General features: G+C 40.9%; 1 protein-coding gene across 1 annotated transcript in view; it reads right to left on the reverse strand.

Annotated features, from left to right (window-relative positions):
• Positions 1–13,604, reverse strand: part of Pde11a (phosphodiesterase 11A) — a 376,507-nt gene extending 362,903 nt beyond the window's left edge. The window contains exon 1 of the mRNA XM_074071157.1: positions 12,185–13,604. Within this exon, the coding sequence (XP_073927258.1) occupies positions 12,185–13,096 (912 nt within the window). The 5' untranslated portion in view covers positions 13,097–13,604. The remainder of the gene's footprint in view (positions 1–12,184) is intronic.
• Between the last annotated feature and the right edge of the window lie 5,046 nt (positions 13,605–18,650).

Here is an 18,650-nt window from a genome sequence, read left to right on the forward strand (position 1 = left end):
CTGGGACAGGGAGAAGCCACATTGACCAGCCTCCCTGCAGTTAGGGATGACTGAGTGCTCAAGCCCTGTGATCTAAAATGGGAGCAGGACATGTGTGCCCCTTCCTGATCAGGCTAAATTCTTCCCACTTCATTTGCCCATCCCTCCCCCAACCCTCTCTTCCTCATCTGCTGATGAGGGATAAGTCCCATGTTGAAGGCATAGAGGCTCTGGGAGGAAAGCAACCCTTCATGGAGGAGAGTGCTCCCTCAGTCCACCCTGTGCTAAGCTCCAGCAGAGAGAGAAATCAGCTTCTGTTGTGTTGCCAATGTTTGCCACTGAGCTTTGGAACATGTGCTTATCAAAGCAACTATGGTTTCATAACTATTAATTAATATGTATTTGGAAATTTTGGAAAAATGCATAACAGAAAACACAAAAGAGAAAAATAACTCTTGAGCCCATTGTTCTGAGATTACCTTACTATTTTGCACATCAACTTTTAGCTCTTCACTTTTTACCGGGTCCTTACAAAGCAACAAATGTCATGCTGGTCGCTTTTCTGTATAATTTCACTTAATCCTGCAACCTTCTAAGCTAGGTACCATGATCCTCATTTTAAGATCACAGAAACTAACAACTAAAGAGGTAAAATAGGACACACATGAGTCATGGGTAGCAGGATCACATCCAGTGTGTCTCATCCCAAAATACTGCCCTTGACTCCTTCCCTCAAGCTTTGGTTGATATTGTTGCTATTATTGCTAAGAAAAATTATTTTATTGCTTGCTAACATGCTTGCTCAATTAATAGCATTGTGTAAGCAATTTCCCCTTGTTAAATATTCCATTTTATGATGAACTATAATCTATTTATCCAACCCTTTAGCCAGATGTTTGAGTTGATAATTTTGCACTGTTATAAATAACACTACAATGAGTATTCATGCAGACAGATCTTTGCACATGTACCTAAAACTCCCCTTAGTTTTCTTATGCCCACAATTGTTACATTGGAAGTTTTAAATATTCTTAAGGTAGCACATGATTATTGCCAAATTATTTTACATTGTTAGTTTCCAAAAGCTGGGGCAGAGTGGGGGGGGGGGGCAGTTTTGTCCTCAGGGTCATTTGACAATGTCTGGAGATATTTTGAATTGTCGGACCAGCATCTAATAAGCAGAAGCCAAACATGCTGTTATCACTCCACAATCCACAAGTCAGCCCTCAACCCACAACAAAGAATTATCCAGTCCAAAATGTCAGTAAGGTTGGTGAGAAACCCTGTGATAATTAATTCAGGGTGTCAACTTGACTAGATCAAGAGACCTGGCAAAGCTTTATTTTGCGTGTGTCTGTGAAGGTGTTTCCTGAGTCCTGAGATTGGCATGCATATCTGAATGGACTGTGTGGGGAAGATCCACCCTCAATATGGGCAGGCACCATCCAGTTGATCCCAAACTTGGAGGTAACAAACGGAAAAAAGGGCAATATGTCTATATTTCTATCATTGTGAACTGGGATGCATTCATCCTTTCTAGGCCCTTTGGCCTTTGCACTCCAAGACTTACATCAACACCCCCCACCACCACCACTACCAGACTGTCAAGCCTTCAGCTTCAGGCTGAATTGCACCATCAGTTTACCTGCCTCTGAGGTCTTTGGACTTGGACTGAGTCACACTGCCAGCATCTCAGGGTCTGTGACTTGCAGTCAGCCAGCCACAGAACTTCTCAGCCTCCATAAATGCATTTAGCTAATTCCCCTTATAAATATCCTCTTATCTGTCTATCTGTCTATCTATCAATCTATCTATCTATCTATCTATCTATCTATCTATCTATCTATCCATCCATCCTATTGGTTCTCTCTGTCTCTCTGGAGAACCCTGACTAATACAAACCCTAACGGTCACATCAGTGAGTATCAATTTGAGAGAAAATAAAGACTATAATAGAGACTCTTCCATTTATTCAAATATGATTTGCCAGGCACCCACTGGTTGTTAGATACCATGGTAGGTGCTAAGTTAGCATTCAAGGAGAAGGGTCAGATCAACAGGAAAGAGTAGAGAGAGGAGGAGGCTTGGAAATAAAATTATGCTTGATCATGAGAAATTTTACTCCTTCATATTTTCCAAATAATTTTGCTCTAAATTGTTTCCATACAATTCTGCATTAAAGTATATAGTCTCGCAATGTTTGCTACACGAAATTACTAATATTGCTATAATGCTACATACATAAATGTTTGATCCTATTTCTTTAGAGGTTACTTTTAAAGAATAAAATTGATTCTTCATTTAACAGAAACCCAAGGTCTTAAATATGAAACATTCCGATGATGATAGTGGCTCGTCTCTTCCAGTTGACCTTTTTGTTCTTCAGTTTAACGCAGCCAAATCTCAATTTGGCTAATTTGGAGGTGGAAAAATGTTTTCCTGTCCTTTGTATTTTAAATTAGTAGCTACTCCCTGAGTGTCAGTTTCTTTCTGTCTATTTACATCAGGCGTGAGTAAAAGGAAGGCACCAAATCAAAAGCTGCTCTTCTCGTTTCTCCATCTGAAAAATGGATGAAAAAGGAGAAAGGAGAGATGCCTCCACTCTCAGCTGTGTTCTCAGCCTCCTCTCCAGAGATCCAACACTCCTTTCCCTGCAGAGTTAATTCATAACACATTTGCTGCCTCTGGCTGCTCTTTTGCTTCTTTGCCTGGTAATCTCAGGGTTATGATCAAAAAGAGATGCTATGGCTGTCCTGGGCTTTCAGAGTCAGTGCTCAAAGAGGAGGAAGTGAGAGAAAAATCTGATCCTAGTCTCACACACCTGAAGACAAAAAAGAAACAGCAGCCAGTCCTACTAAGACACAGATGACACGCCCTCTCACTTAGCTGTCTTCTGGAAGCACAGGAGGAAGAGGAGGTACTCCGTAAAGAAGCCCACTACAGAGCGGGCTTTATAGCTTTCCTTTTCCAGAGGACCTTATGCAGAAAAAATAAAGATCTAGAAAGGTTTCCTTAGCAACTCTGGGATAATCTTTCTCACAATGCCCCAAACCTACAGTTCTTAATTCCATTATAGCTGTTATTAAACTTTAAGTATGTAATCATGCACATTAAGGTTGCCCAATACCCATAAAATCTGCAAGCTCATTAAACTGTGCACAGTCATTTAAATGAAAAAGGAATATCTTCTGATTTTTTCAACTGAAAAAAGTAAAGGTTAAAACATTCTGGTAATCTGATAAAGTAGTACAGATAGCATAAATGCAAAAAAGAACGATGTACAGTCTTAAAAGCAGCACCATTTCCAATCAGAAACGCATAAAGAAAGCCTTTCATTTAATTAATGGTCAACACATTTAATGTAAAATTGTGTCATGAATTTCACCTAGCCTAATAAATTCCTGAATCCTGATTATACGAACTGGGATTCAGTGTTCATCTACCCTTTAATATCAGCTGCCAGAATTTAATTAATTTTTAAGTGCTTGATCCAAATACTGTATTTTTTTAAACACTTAGGATTTTACCAATAAAACTACAAATTTTTAATCTGGAGATTTCATATGGTAATTTATAGCACAGAAACCCAACATGTACTTTTGGAATTACATATTATACTAGAAAATAAGCATATTGATCAGTTATTATAAGAAATATAACCTACCTATACTAGTACAAGGCAAAATGTGTGTTATGATCAGTAAATCCTCCAAGACTAATATTCATTTAAAGACTCTGGTTTATATAGATAATTATTTTTGGCAGTGCTGAGGGTTGAACTCAGAGCCTCACACTTGCTAGGCAGATACCAATTGAGCCATGCCCCAGCCCTTTTTTGCCTCAGTTATTTTTCAGATAATTTTTGCCTGGGGCTGGTTTGGACTGCAATCTTCCTACTTATGCCTCCCATTTAACTGGGATTACAGGTGTGAACCACCATACCTGTCTTGTTTGTTGACATGGGGTATCAATAACTTTTTGCCTGAACTGGTCTCAAACCATGATCCTTCAGATATCTGCATTCTGATGCACTGATGAATTTATAACTGAATGAGTTATTAGGAGGTGGGGCTTAATTGGAGGAAGTCAGTCACTGAGGGTGTACCCTTGTAGGGTATGTCTTGTCCTCTCTCTCTCTCTCTTCCTCCCTCCCCCTTTGCTTCCTGGCTGCCAATAGGTGAACAGCCTTCTCTGGTACATGATCCCACCACCATGATATTCTGCCTTGCCTTGGGCTCAAAGCAATGGGGCCAAGGGACTATGGGCTGAAGCCTCTGACACTGTGAACCAAAATAAACCTTTCCTCTTTTTAAACTGTGTTTCTGAGGCATTTTGTAATAGTGATGGAAAGCTGACTAACAGGTGATATAGGGCTGAGGGAATATTGGCTTGAAGTGTAAATATTTAAACAAAGAGAATGTTTTGGAGTATAGGCTCTCTGAAAGTATTGGAGTATGGGTTGGTCTGGCACCCTCAAAGGGGCATCCTTTGCTATTTCTAGAAAGTGGCTAGCCTTAGGTGGGGCCTTCGCTCCAAAATGTCCCAAATGCCAAAGCATCAACAAGACATAAAATAGGGGTTGGTGGAGTGGCTCAAGTGTAAAGTGCCTGACTAGCAAGTGTGAGGCCCTAAGTTCAAACTCCAGTACTGTGAAGAAGAGGAGGAGAAGGAGAGGAGGAAGACAAAGAGGAGGAGGAGGAGGAGGAGGGTCTCCATCCTTTTCCCTTCCTAGAAGTTGGCAGAGAGATGCGGCTAGCTGTTAGTATCTGGTTAGGTCAGTCTGCTCTCTCTATATCATGATATCCATGTGGACTGATGTAAAAGAAACAAGAACAAGTCTACACACAGAGACACATGCACACATAAGCAAGGGTAGGGCAATTAATGCAATTAATGTATACAAGTAGTTCAGAAAATTCACCAGTTATCTGAGCTTCAAAGTAAGGACCAAAGAATTAAAAGATGTATTTAGGAAATGGATTTCCTAATTGATATGTCTACATTGCCTGAGTAGGACGAACTTTCTGCTTGTATCTATATATGGTAGATATAAATGATAATTAGTTGAATAGAAAAATCTTGTATTAAACCCTATGGGATATACTCCAGTGTATGTGAATGTATGTGAAGTGAAGAAGTCATGATCTAGATCTTGAAGAGTTCACATTTAAGATATTACTGAAATACCAAACAGTGACAATACTAAGACAATAGAGCAAATACATTGTAGCACTTCACAAATTGAACAGAGGGAGAGATCATGCCCATTTGGGTGGGGTAGGGTAGGGATTAGCAAGAGTTTCTTGAAGTCGGCCTTGAAGGGTGAGAGTATTTAGTCTGGCAGAGAAAAGGAGAAAGGAAAGGGACAGATGTGAGTGTGCTACAAGTTAGTGGTCAGAAGAGGCCACCCTGAGAGTGCAGAAACTTCCCAGGTTCGGCAGTGCACAGATCTCAGCTTGAATCCTAGCTTCTGCACAGTTGAATCACTTCAAAAAAATCACTTAGTCCCTCCAGGCTTCAGTCTTTCCTTGTGTAAAATGGGAGGCTGTTGAGAGGATTAAAAGAGAAAATGCTTGCTAATGAGCTTGGCTCAAATGCTTGTCTACCTTCTCCAATAAATGGGGTTATTATTTATCAACAATGGAACATCCCTCTACCTTCTGTCATTATTTTTTAATAGACACCATAAAGAAGTATCTTACAGGATCCCCATTTTTTTTAGTCAGGTGAAAAAGATTTCATATCCTAAATTTGCAATGGCCTAAATTTGTATTTTATAATAGGAAACACAATGTATCATTAATATGTGAAGCCACTGTTCATTTGAAACCAATCGATTAATCAGAAAGTCTTGGAATCACAGAAAGTACACATTGTTTAATATCAGGAAGTTTTGCTATTTTAATTGCAAAAATAAACAAATAAATTTAGCCCCAAGGCCTATAAATGTCTAGGAACCAAAGTCTCTCCTAAAATATTAGAAACCCACCCCACTCTCTTATGATTAAACTGCTTTTTGTTAATGATTCAATTCCACTTTCCAAAAGAACATGGTCACATTGCAACATACTACCCTTAAAATAAGTGACCAATGTAGCAAGTAGTATACCTCAAGGATCTTGTTGAGCAACTCCACAGGGAAATTTCATATGACTCCACGACACTATATTAAACATGAAACATTAGCATCCAAATTAAGCCCACCTTACAAATAAACAGGTGACTCAAACCTCAAGAACCAAAATAAATTGGTCAGATTAGTAAACATTTAGTTTATGGGTAGGGGAAAATTTAAGTTAACCTTAAATTACCACTCTGTGATTCTGTAAGTCCCGTATTTTTCTGTAATCTATCCTCATGTGAAAGGTAGCAAATGCAATTTGTCATTGTGTTTATCATGATCCTATGTCCGTCAGGAAGAGGGGCTGAAATAGCAAATGTTTCCTGCTGCAAGTACAAAATCAATTCTGGTTCTGGACTAGTGAATTGCTCATGGGCTTCAGGGAATTTTTAAAACACTGTGCAAAGCTGAAATAAGATTTCATGAAACTTCTTTACAACACTAATTTTGGAGTAGGGTCAACATCCACCTTATAAAGCAAATCTCAGCAACTCAGTCACAGGACTGTATACCACATCTGTCTGTGCTGCCTCATCAGGGAAAGAGACAGTTTCATCCCTGAATTTTCTAGGTACCTAAAATTAATTCTTTCTGAGGTTAACACTTTAAATATAGTTATGGAGATTCTTTTAAATTGAACTTTAATAAAAATTAACTGTTAAGTACATTGCAGTATAAGTTTATATATAATAGATATGCCAGTGATGTATAATGTATTCTTAAATACAACTTAATGTATAAATTTTTGTTTTATTTTCTATCTCCTCTCAAGGACAAGAAATCAGCTGTCTTTTTCTAATATCAGGAGAAGGCAGAGTAGGATTTGATGAGCAAAAATGGAGAGAAAGTAGTCCTGGCAGAAAGGATACAAAGCACAGAAATAGAAAAGTTCTATCCAGGCATCGAAAATGGCACATAATTTAATTGGGATGGAGCCGAGGCCACACGAAAGACTGCAACAGACACTGGGCCAAAATAAAATTGAATGTCTCCACCATGGACTCAGTATGACTCAGAATTAGGGCCCACTTCATGAACTGCAACCAGTGCAGCTGCAGGGGGATGGGCAATGCTTGAGGATTAATGCTGCCCTGTGTGAAATTCTTCATTTTATCTTTGAATTTGTGCTTTGCAAGTGAAGTCCAATGGGACTATGAAGTATGAACCCAGAGCGTAGAGCCTTCACTCACATGCTCCCTTCCCTCTCGCTGCTGCCCAGGACTGATTCTTAGTCAACTATTTTTGGGGCTTAGGAACTCCATGGTGTCTAGCTCCCCCTCTCACTCTTACCCTGAAACCAGGAGTAGCAACTTGGTCACATCAGTCAGGGGAGAGGCCCACATGCCACATCTGCCATTGCCTTTTGCTCTTGGGTGAGGTCTGTGTGGGGACATGGGGAGTGTCAGGTGCATGTCCCATGCTATCTCAGGGTAGTGTGAAGTTGTGATCATCTCCACCCAAAGCTGGCAGCACCAGGGTGCATTCTCAAGGCAACGCAGCAGGAGCCTATCACCCACCACCAATCCAGATACCAAGAATTTCCTTGCGTGAAAGTTGCATGTTCTTAGGATTCCTGGTTTGCAAGTTACTGTGGTTTAGAGAGCAGCTTCTTGGGAAGAAGAGATTGACTTCTCCACCCCCAGCTATTTCTGTTATTTTGCACTAGGCTCCACAAACTACAGAGCTGGCCCTACTTATAATTTTTTCCCATTAACCCAGTTCCTCTCCCTGTTTTTTGATGAAAGTATTACCCTTCACCATATCTCCCCAGGCTTAGAATCTCTGAATCACATTGACTTCCTTTCTCTTAGCCAAAATCTACACTGTAGGATATCTACCATCTGTTCCCTGTTGCCCATTCCCACTGTTCCCTGCTTTGTTCAGTTGTTCATTATGGTTCCATCAGACCATCATAATAGACTCTTAATTATTTTCATAGCTTCAAGCCTTTCTCTACTGAATCCATTTAGTCACTGCCACTGAGTTACCAAAACACCACTTTGATCATGCCAAGATGTTTTAAGGGCTCCTATAGCCTAAGCAAACCCTTTAGCCAGGTGTTCAAGGTCCTTCCTTTTGTCACCTTTCTTTTGCATTTTCATGCTATAGTGCATGCCATACTTTGGCCAAATTGAAGCACTCACTATCCCTATATTCATTTGGTGTTTGCTCATCCCTGTGTCTCTGCTGAAACCATTTTGCAGTACCAGGATCACTTCCCCTCATTTCAAAACCATCTCCAGCTGGGACATCTAAACCTTTTTACAGATTGAATGGCACCTCATCCATAAAGTCTTTCATCATGACCTGAGTCATATAGTATCTCCACTCTTCCCTGAGAGTAATTACTATTTAGTTCTACCATTTAAGGAAAGCTTGGTGTTAGTCGTTTGGTAGAGTATATGATCTGCAACTGTAAGCACTTGAAGGACAAGGAGCAGGTCCTCTCACCATTGTACACCCAGAGGCTCCCTACTCAGGGCCTTGGGTGGAATGGATTTCTGTGCCTATTTGTTGAATCCAATGAACAAATGAATCTGTTGTGTAAACAGATCAGGTCTTCTGAAAGCCTAGCACACCTGGAACTCTTCTGCGTCATCCCCTTTCCTCCTCTCAGTTCACCTAACAAAACATTGTGCTGCTTTTCAGACTCAAGCCCATCAAACACCTGTATCGTCATTATCAACAGGAACACAAATTCATCTCACACTTTTTATCAATGTTTAAAGTGCTATATCCTGAATGCTTAGAATCATCTCAAAAAGAACACCTGTTATTTGAGTGCTCTTATTTTCAACCTCTTGAGGGCAATTTATTCATTACTGTATTAAAGTGGGCTGTTTAATAACTTATAACTGTCAGGGGAAAAGTAAATTACAGTCACCATGATCATACTAGGTACCTGAAATGAATTTGTTTTTTCCGCTTTCAATTCTTTACTTTTCTCCTAATTTCAAGTCTGTTTTCAGTACTAATTATGAAAAGTAATACAAAATAATAAAATAAACAGAGGGGGTGTTTGCTGCCAAACATAATCAACTTTAGTATTTCATTAGATAGTCTACCCTTATCTTCGGAATGCCATGCTTCTTATAGTTTTATAAGAATCTTCCAGACATTTCTTTTGCTTATTTTATGAGCCCCCAATGATTAAGACCATTCATCTAATTATCAAGTGATTAAAATTTGAAACGACGTGTGGTAAAAATTTCATCTCTCAAAGAGTAAAAGTACACTAACTGAATGTGAGCAAAAAATTCCTTAAAAACACATTAATTTATAAAGAATCAGGGAGGATGATTATATCTTACATAAAAAAACATCAAGATGTTTACATATATGATAAGAATTAAAATGTGTCATAATAAAAGAACATACATTCGGAAGGTTGGTAATCTTCATTAACAGAAATCTGTAACATCAGGAAAGAGAAAGGATAAGAAAAATGCTAGAACTGGGGAAGAATAAAACATTAATAAAACTCTAAAATTTCATATTGAATGAGTTACCATGAGGAAAAAGGTATAGAACTTTTTGATAGGCTAGGATATAGTTAGGTATTATCAACCCATTTAGGAGAATCTTCAATAGAGAGTGGAAGAATAGCAATTTCTACATTCCTTGAATGTAGGACTGATTCTAAAATACTTATGGGAGGAACATGGCTCAGGGAAAAAAAACTGGCTGGTCAAAATATGCCTAGTTCATATCTCAGTCCAGGAGAAGGGGTAAAACAATTAGACATGAGATGAAGAGTAAGAGTACTGGCAAGCTAGATGGCATCAGCAGCATAGACTGTTACCATTCTTAAGTAATAGCAATGTGTCAGGTACTGCCTTTAGGAGCTTTAATCAGTATCTCATTGTTGTTCCTATTTTGTGAGTGGGAAAATTGAGACTCTGAGAGATTAAGAAATTCTCTCTAGGAGATGCTAATAATAATGATAATATACTAAAATAAAAATGTAGTTTTATCAAAGAAGAGTAACATAAGTAAAATTAATAAAAACATACAAATATTTATATACAATATGTACATATAAATATATATAAGTATATATATTAGAAGCCAATGGTGAAAGAAAAAAACTTTCTCACCAGATAGAAATGAAAGTAAGACGAACCAAGAACTTAAGCTCCCAATCCATGTAAGACCCTTCCCCTACCTGCCTCTTTCCAACCCTCTAGCAACCTGGTCTTATTTATTATCATCATTACTACACTGAGAAAAGAAGCGGGGGGCGGGGAATGAGACTCCCATTTCTCAATGTCAGCTTCAAATATTTTCATATTTTTTTCAGTCAACTTTTCTTTACTGCCTTCAGAGTAAGTGCAGAGCCCACTGGAAGCAACAGCTGCTGAAAACCAGATTTTCTATGCCCGTGATAACAACCATAGCCACAATTCTAGGCAGCAGGCAGACAAGTCAACTGCTGAGGACAGGAATCACGCTCTTGGAGGAAAGGCAGAATATGAACAATATTAAATAAATGTTAGGAGCTGAACAAGGACAGCAAGAAATAAAAGCTATCGAAATAAGAGAAAAGCAATTGGGAATGGATAAGAAAAGTAAAGACAATGAAGAAAAAACACTGCAATTCTAATTTTTAACAAGTACCACTCAACTAGCAAGAGATTTTTGTAGCACACCATAAAGACGTGGGAATAACAGAAAAGAAAATAATTAGTGGTTTTTAATCAATATTTTATAGACTCTTTAGCATATCAATTACTAACTTTTTCATTTCTTCCTATGACTTTCTAGGACTGTAGAGAAATAGATACTTGTTGAAAATTATTGATTGATTGCTGAACCTAAACCTATCAAAGTCTTCAAGAAGGACATAATGAGTAATGCAGCTAATCAATAACAAAAGGTTAACACAAATGTCATTTTCACAAGTATTTCTTAATAGTAAAGGGTTATACTAACAGCTCACAAAAATACGAGATTTTGGTTTTAATACAAACCAGTTTTCTATGTAAAATTGCAAACTTGCAGATGAAACTGAAAAATTTAGTTAATGTTCTTCCCACCACTTTTGTTATACTGACCAACAGCAACCAAACTCTAGAGAAACAAGTATCTCTATAAGACAACTGGAAGAAATAGTCCTCAAATAGTCTTATCCAAGGATAAGAACTTTTAATTCTATGTACCCTGAAGAAGACTCAGAAAGTGACATTCAGCTTCCTCACATTCAGTGAACAGATTCTGAAGAAATTAGAACTGACTGGCTTTCAGATCCAGCATCCAATATCAAATTCAAATCACTGTGAAAATGAAAAGGTCAGAAAAACCAGACAACATATTGGGTTTCTTTTTCACTTGAAACTAGCATGTTTACCTTGCTGTTTGCCTTTGGAACTGCAAAAAAAATTATCAATATTTTTTGTTTATTTTACAAATTAAAACCCTACTTGCTCAGTGCTGTCAAAGCTGACTGCAAATAATGCTATACTCAAGTCTAAACATAACTGGTTCCTCTATTTGTCCAACCTCTATAAACTCAACAACAGACACAATTAAAATAGATGTCAATAAGGCACAAAGGGGTCAGAGGCCTGTTCTTCCCCTGACTTTCCTCCTTTCTTCCTCTTCTTTCTTACCTTGGGATTCATGCAAATTTAAGCTAGAGAAGGGGATAGGGAAGTAGTTGGGTACTTTGTTACCTTTCCAATTTTGAATTAGAGAATGAAAAAGCATTGTGATTCCCCAAAACGTCAGATCAGAAAATATCCATTGTCTTTAGCCTATCTGGAATTCTGAATTAGACACCTTGTTCTAGCAGTTCACAAATGCATTCTAAAACCATACACCAATGTTCTTAAACACAGATCTTGACAGAGAAACACGTGGTATTATTGAATGATATATGAAATTCCCATAAGCCACTTTGTGTTAGGAAAAAACATTACATCAAAGATGTTGTAACATTCTAGTCAAACTCAAGAAGGAATTTAAATTGCAAGATTGTATTGTAAGGAGTTTAAATTAATGTGTTCCTGGGTGCCAAAAGGTAACAGAAGACTTGGCTCCCAAGCTAGCTGGCCTTGGGGAGAAGAGGACAATGCGAAGTCCTACCTGGTAGGCATCAGGAATGTTGACCGTTTCTCCATGCTCCCCGACATAGCCAATGATGCCTTTGCCCCAGGGGACCTGCACCTCATTTGAGTTCTCTGTGCTGCTGCAGGGCAACAATGGGGTTCCTGCATGCACATCAAAGAATTTGGAGACCAAACTCTTCTTGCCAGCAGCTGCCCCTTCCACTAGGAAGAGAGAGCATCGGTCAGCGTCCACCATGAGACAGACAAAGATGAGGATCTTGTAGCTTAGGCTGGTGAGGTCAAGGTCATTGGAGATATCCTTGACCAGTTCCAGGAAGAACTCACGTTCATTGTGCTTTTTAAGGTGACACTTGTAGTCGATGGCCGTAGGGGGATACTGAGGCAGATTCACCCTTGATTCCAGCAGGGCACTGAGGATGTGGGCTGTGGTGGGGGGCAGGGAGCTGGCCTTCCGGAGAAGTGCCCTCCTCCGCACACTGCTCAGAGGCTCCTGGGCCCGGGAGGTCACCTGCTCATCGTAGGTCCTGTTCACATGGATGGCCTTGGAGCGAGCAAAACTCTTCCTCAGCTCTTTCTGAGAGGCTCTCCGCTGCAGACTCCCATCGCCCCGGTTGCCACTAGCCCAGCTGGAACTCAGGGAAACCCCACCACAGTCCCCACCACCGGGTGTGAGCTGGCTGTTGGTGGCTCCATGGGGTCCAGCGCTACCACCAACGCCGCTGCTGCCTCTGCCACCACTGGGAGCCAAGCTGCCGGTGCCAGCTAGAGTGGGCCTCTGGCCTGAAGCCCCCTGACTCTGACTGTGCCTCTGCAGCCACTTCTCCACCATCTCCTGCTTCCCCTTCCGCATCAAGTAATCTTCAAACAACTCTGGGTGCCTGTCCAGGAAAGTTTCTACCTCCCCGAAGTCCAGGTGGGAGGCAGTCATGGTCCCGGGCCCGGCTCTCCTTGCCTTTCTACCCCTGGACCAAACGTTTACCTGCCCCGAGGCCTCTAGCTGTTTCTGCACATGTTTTTCTGCACCAGTGGTCCCAGCTTGGTGCCACCTCTCTGGCAGCCAAAGGTTGTTCCCAGCAGTGGAATCCCAGCTGGGAGCTTCCCCGTCCTTCTGTGGCTCACTCACAGTGGCTGGCACCGACCCCACCCCTTCGTCCTGCCACTGCTGCTGGGCACAGGTGTGCGGCCCTGGGCTGCTACCGCGGCCACCGCTCCTGTCGCGACAAGCCTAGCCACGGCTGCTTGCTTTCCCTCCGGCTGCTGCCGCCGCTCTGCCGCGGCTGGAACCGGCTGAGTGGACCACTGTGACAGGGAGGTAGGGCAGGACACGCCCCTGCGCGAGGCACCGAGCCCCGAGGGAGGGGAGCGCGGGAGGAGGCGGGCGCCGACGCCACACCAGCAAAGCCCTCGGCCCAGGATGCTCGGCGGTTCCTGGAAGACTCTCTGGACAGCCAGAATCCGCGCCTGGAAACACCGCCGACTCCTGATTGGAACGCGAAGAGACGGGGAACGCACCTAGTTCCTCCCCTCCTCCCCCCTCACCTTCCCAACCCTCCCGCGTCTCTGCCCCTTAACCCTCCAGCGTTTCAAGAAGGCCCCTCGGGAGCCCAGTGGGAGCCCAAGTACGGAGAAGTGTTGATGTTTTCCAAGATTAGAGCCCAGAAGCGGACTCCGAAGAAATAAGAATGCTCAGAGGCAAAGAAGAAACCAGAAGATGCTCACTTTTCTGGAATGAGATTGTGGACTGTTGGTTCCCAGGATTCCTGGGACTGCCCAGTACCTGTGGGTGTTCACTAAATATTAATGGAAATGACTTTCCCTGCAATTAGCAAATGAAATTCTCTATGTGGGCAATTCGTGACTTGAACCAAATTCGGGGACGTGGGATGTGCATGGGAGGAAGGGCACGCATGGGAAGAAGGTGTAAAACAGTTACTAGGATTTAGGGAGACTCTGCTTAGCACTCAATGAAGTGGGCTTGAGGGCGGCAGGGGGCTTCCAACCAGCCAATTCTGCATCCCAGGAAGTTTCTTTTCCTTTCCTGACTGACTTTGCCACCTCCTTTGTCCACACAACCATACAAGGCCACCCATGCTTCCTTCACTCCCAACGTCCTGGGACTTATGTCTCCTCTATGGAAGGCTTTTCTTTCTTGCCCTGGGGCCCTTTCCCAAAGCCAGTGGCTAAGCTAGATGATAGCCAGGAAGGCAATGCAGGCTGATGACACTTTCTTGAAGAGGAGCAGGTTGATGATACTTTGTTGAAGCCCAGGGCTCTTCTCTTCTGTGGGAAATGAAAGCAGATGGAGAAGCTGAGGCAGCAGGATAATCCAGAAGTGCTCTTGGGCCACTGCCAGTGATTAAGAAAAGAGCTACAGAAGAGGCAGGTGGACTCCATGTGGCAGACACACACTTGCTCTGGGAAGATGTCCTCAGAATTAGGCAGACAAGGTGTATTGAGCACTTTAAACTAGGTGTTGATCACTTTAAACTAACATACTAATTTCATCCTTTCCATAGGTCTATGACATGGGGACTTATCATCCCATCTTAAAATGGGGAACTCTAAAAAGTTGGGTAACTTAACCTAAGGCATACAATCAGTTGATGCCAGAGCCAGAATGTGGGTCCATTTTAGTTTGGCTCCAGAGTAAGACACACTCTTAGTCACATCACTATTTGCCTCCCACCTATGTCAGCTGAGTCCTGTCTATGTCAGAATTTGACCCAGTAACAGAAATACAGGGAATACTGTAGAATGTCCTGTAAATGCTCTTTTCAGAGCACCAGGATCAGCAGAGGGAGGCACTTGTTCAAAATTTCAAATTTCCCAGCTTAATTAGCAAGGTAAAGGGCATAGCCTTGGTACTGGGATATAAGTGTGGATAAACAAAAAACAAAAGAAGTGTTCAGTGCTTTTCTTGCCTCTGCACACAACACTATGCCAGCAAGTAGCTTTTGTTGTTGTTTTATAACAGCTACATTGAGATTAAATAAAATATGGTACATCCATACAATTCACATACCCTTCAATTCACTCATTTAAAGTGCACAATTCAATAAACTAATATACTCACAGTTGATTACTTCGTGGTACTTACATTATGGTGAGGAAACAGCCAGAAAATAAATACAGAGTTACAGAATGTTAGAGAATACAGAGTAGTAGAATGTCAATGAAGAAAAACAAAGTTTGGCAAAAGATTAATAAAGGGATGAAGAGTTGGAAAAACCTTTTTTGGGGGGGAGGGGAGTGGAGGGACACCTGAGCAGAGACCTGATGGAAATGAGCAAATGAGTTATGTTGATATCTGGAATGAGTGTATCAGGTAGGGTTTGGTGGCTTACACCTGTAATACCAACTACTTGCCAGACAGCAATCAGGAGGATTGAGGTTCGAATTTGGCCAGAGCAAAACTGAAAGATCCTACCTAAAAAATAAGTGAAGTAAAAAAAGGTCTAGAGGCATGACTCAAGTGGTGTAATGTCTGCCTGGCAAGCATGAGGTCCTGAGTTCAAACCCCAGTACTGCCAAGAAAATTACAAATAATATTTACTCATAAAATACTGAAAATTAAAAAAAAAAAAAGAATATACCAGGGAGAGGATGCTGTAAGTGCTATAGTTGCTAAGTGAAATGTGTTTGGAGTATTTGCAAAATAGCAGGGAGACTAGCTAAGAGATATCGAACCAAGCATAGAAGTTTGATAGTTTGGAACTGATGGCTACCAAGAAGGTAAGTGGTGATTAAGAATTAAATAAAGAAGAAAGTGCTTAGCACAGGGCCCATCACATAGAAAATGATCAATAAACTTAGCTCTTCTATTTCTTTTATTTGTTCATTACTACCCACATTTAAAAATGGAAACCTCACTTACTGATGAGTCATAGTTCTGATCACTTGAATGACCCATCAGTAAAGATGGTTAGAGGTTTGCTGGGACTGGCTTGTTTTACTCAGATAAGTCTATTTTAACCACTCTTTCCAATTATGTGTTCAGTCACACCATATAGTTTATAATCACTAGGGATGGTAATGTATATACCATGGAAATCTGAAAACATTCCAAGTAAGGATTTTTTTTTTTCACAGATTACTGGTTGTTAAATAATTACCAGTTGCATCAATTAATTAATGGCTAAATAAATTATGGTATATTCATACATATTTAGTCATCAAAAGGAAAGAAGTACTTGACACATGCTACAACTTGGATGAACCTTAAAAACATTATGTAATGCAAAAGAAACCAGTCACAAGGGTCACATTTTATATGATGCCATTGATATGAAATGTTCAGAATAGGAAATCCATGTTGACAGAAAATTGATTACTTTCTGGATGGAGAAGAAGCTAAGGGATGTGCGGTTCAGAGTGGTAATGAAATATTCTAAAAGTGATTGTGGTGATGGTTGCACAATCCATGAATATGTTAAAGTTCACTGAATGTACACTTTAAAATGAGTGAATTGCAGGTTACTCCAGAGGTACCTGCACACCCATGTTTATTGCGGCCCTATTCACAATAGCCAAGTTATGGAAACAGCCAAAATGCCCCACTACTGACAAATGGATTAAGAAAATGTGGTATCTATACACAATGGAATTTTATGCAGCCATGAAGAAGAACGAAATGTTATCATTTGCTGGTAAATGGATGGAATTGGAGAACATCATTCTGAGTGAGGTTAGCCTGGCCCAAAAGACCAAAAATCGTATGTTCTCCCTCATATGTGGACATTAGATCAAGGGCAAACACAACAAGAGGATTGGACTTTGAGCACATGATAAAAGCGAGAGCACACAAGGGAGGGGTGAGGATAGGTAAGACACCTAAAAAACTAGCTAGCATTTGTTGCCCTTAACGCAGAGCAACTAAAGCAGATACCTTAAAGCAACTGAGGCCAATAGGAAAAGGGGACCAGGAATTAGAGAAAAGGTTAGATCAAAAAGAATTAACCTAGAAGGTAACACACACGCACAGGAAATCAATGTGAGTCAATGCCCTGTATAGTTATCTTTATCTCAACCAGCAAAAACCTTTGTTCCTTCCTATTATTGCTTATACTCTCTCTACAACAAAATTAGAAATAAGGGCAAAATAGTTTCTGCTGGGTATTGAGGGGGTGGGGGAAGGAGGGAGGAGGAGGAGTGGGTGGTAAGGGAGGGGGTGGGGGCAGGGGGGAGAAATGACCCAAGCCTTGTATGCACATATGAATAATAAAAGAAAAAAATAAATAAATAAAATAAAATGAGTGAATTGCAGGGCATGTGAATTAGGCCCTCAAGAAAGCTGTTACAAAACAACAACTGCAAAACCCACTTACCAGCACACCACTGGTCATAGGACAGCAGTACTATTGTGCATGGAGGCAAAAAGGCACTGGGCATCCTCAGGGAAGAGAAAGAAGTAGACCAGCCCTGGGCTGCCTAGAAACAAAGACTTCATAATCAGGCATTTCCATGTATTCATTATATAAGCAGTTGTTTAGCATTTTTCATGTTTCAGGCTCTGGAAACAAAAGGAGACCAAAACAAAAATCTCTGCTTTTTCAAGTATGTACGTATTTTGAATTGTGTAAGATATATACTACATTTTACCACTATAAGGGCACAGTTCAGTGGTGTTAAGTGTGTTCCACTGTTGTGCAACCATTGCCACCATCTATCTCTAGAATCCTTTTTACTTTATTTTATTGCAGAATTGAGCATAAAAACTCTGCTTTTGGTTTAGGACCTCAGTGTAAAGCACCAAGTAGAAATAGAGAGGAACACTGGGAAAGGTGGGGAAAGAAATAAGAGAAAGAGAGCTGGAAAAATGAATTTGGCATTTCCGGCTTGGTTTTGAATTGGCTGTGACTATGCTTCCTGCTTGGTACATGAGGTCACTAAAGGGGAAAAAGTGAGACAGCAACAAAGAACACACAGAAGACAGTCCAGAGGGCTGTGATGAAAGGATGTATAATAAGAAGCGTATTGGAGTGTCCCAGTTGCCATTTCTCAATCTATAGAATTGAGAATTCAGCATAGTTAAGCACAGTACAGACAGGAAACAGAACACATTCAAATTAAAGTAATTCCAAGGGGGGTAAATTACACAGGTACTAATTAAAAGGTAGAATGTAGAGAAGCCATCAGGATAGTGAGGGAACCTGGAACCCACAGTAGCAAAGAAATCACCATCCTTAGAAGGGAGAGAAAAGGAGAGAGAGGAAGGTTACCAGGACCCAGAGTGAAAGAGGCTTATGAAGTAACAATTGCCCTGAAAGGGAGCAATGTCTGAGGATATTGACACCTCACACTGATCTCAAAGGAAGGATATCAGAAATAAACACCTTGAATTCATTCTGTTCCCTCCCTCTTATCAGTGACAAGACATAAGTGGAATCTAGAAGGTACAGGAGCCTGTTGATGGATTCCAAACAGGTCATCCTCTGGGTGACACAACAGATCTTTGTAAGATCTGGAGGGGCAAATGGCAAACA

This window comes from Castor canadensis, chromosome 4 (assembly GCF_047511655.1).
Source record: "Castor canadensis chromosome 4, mCasCan1.hap1v2, whole genome shotgun sequence".
NCBI lineage: Eukaryota > Metazoa > Chordata > Mammalia > Rodentia > Castoridae > Castor > Castor canadensis.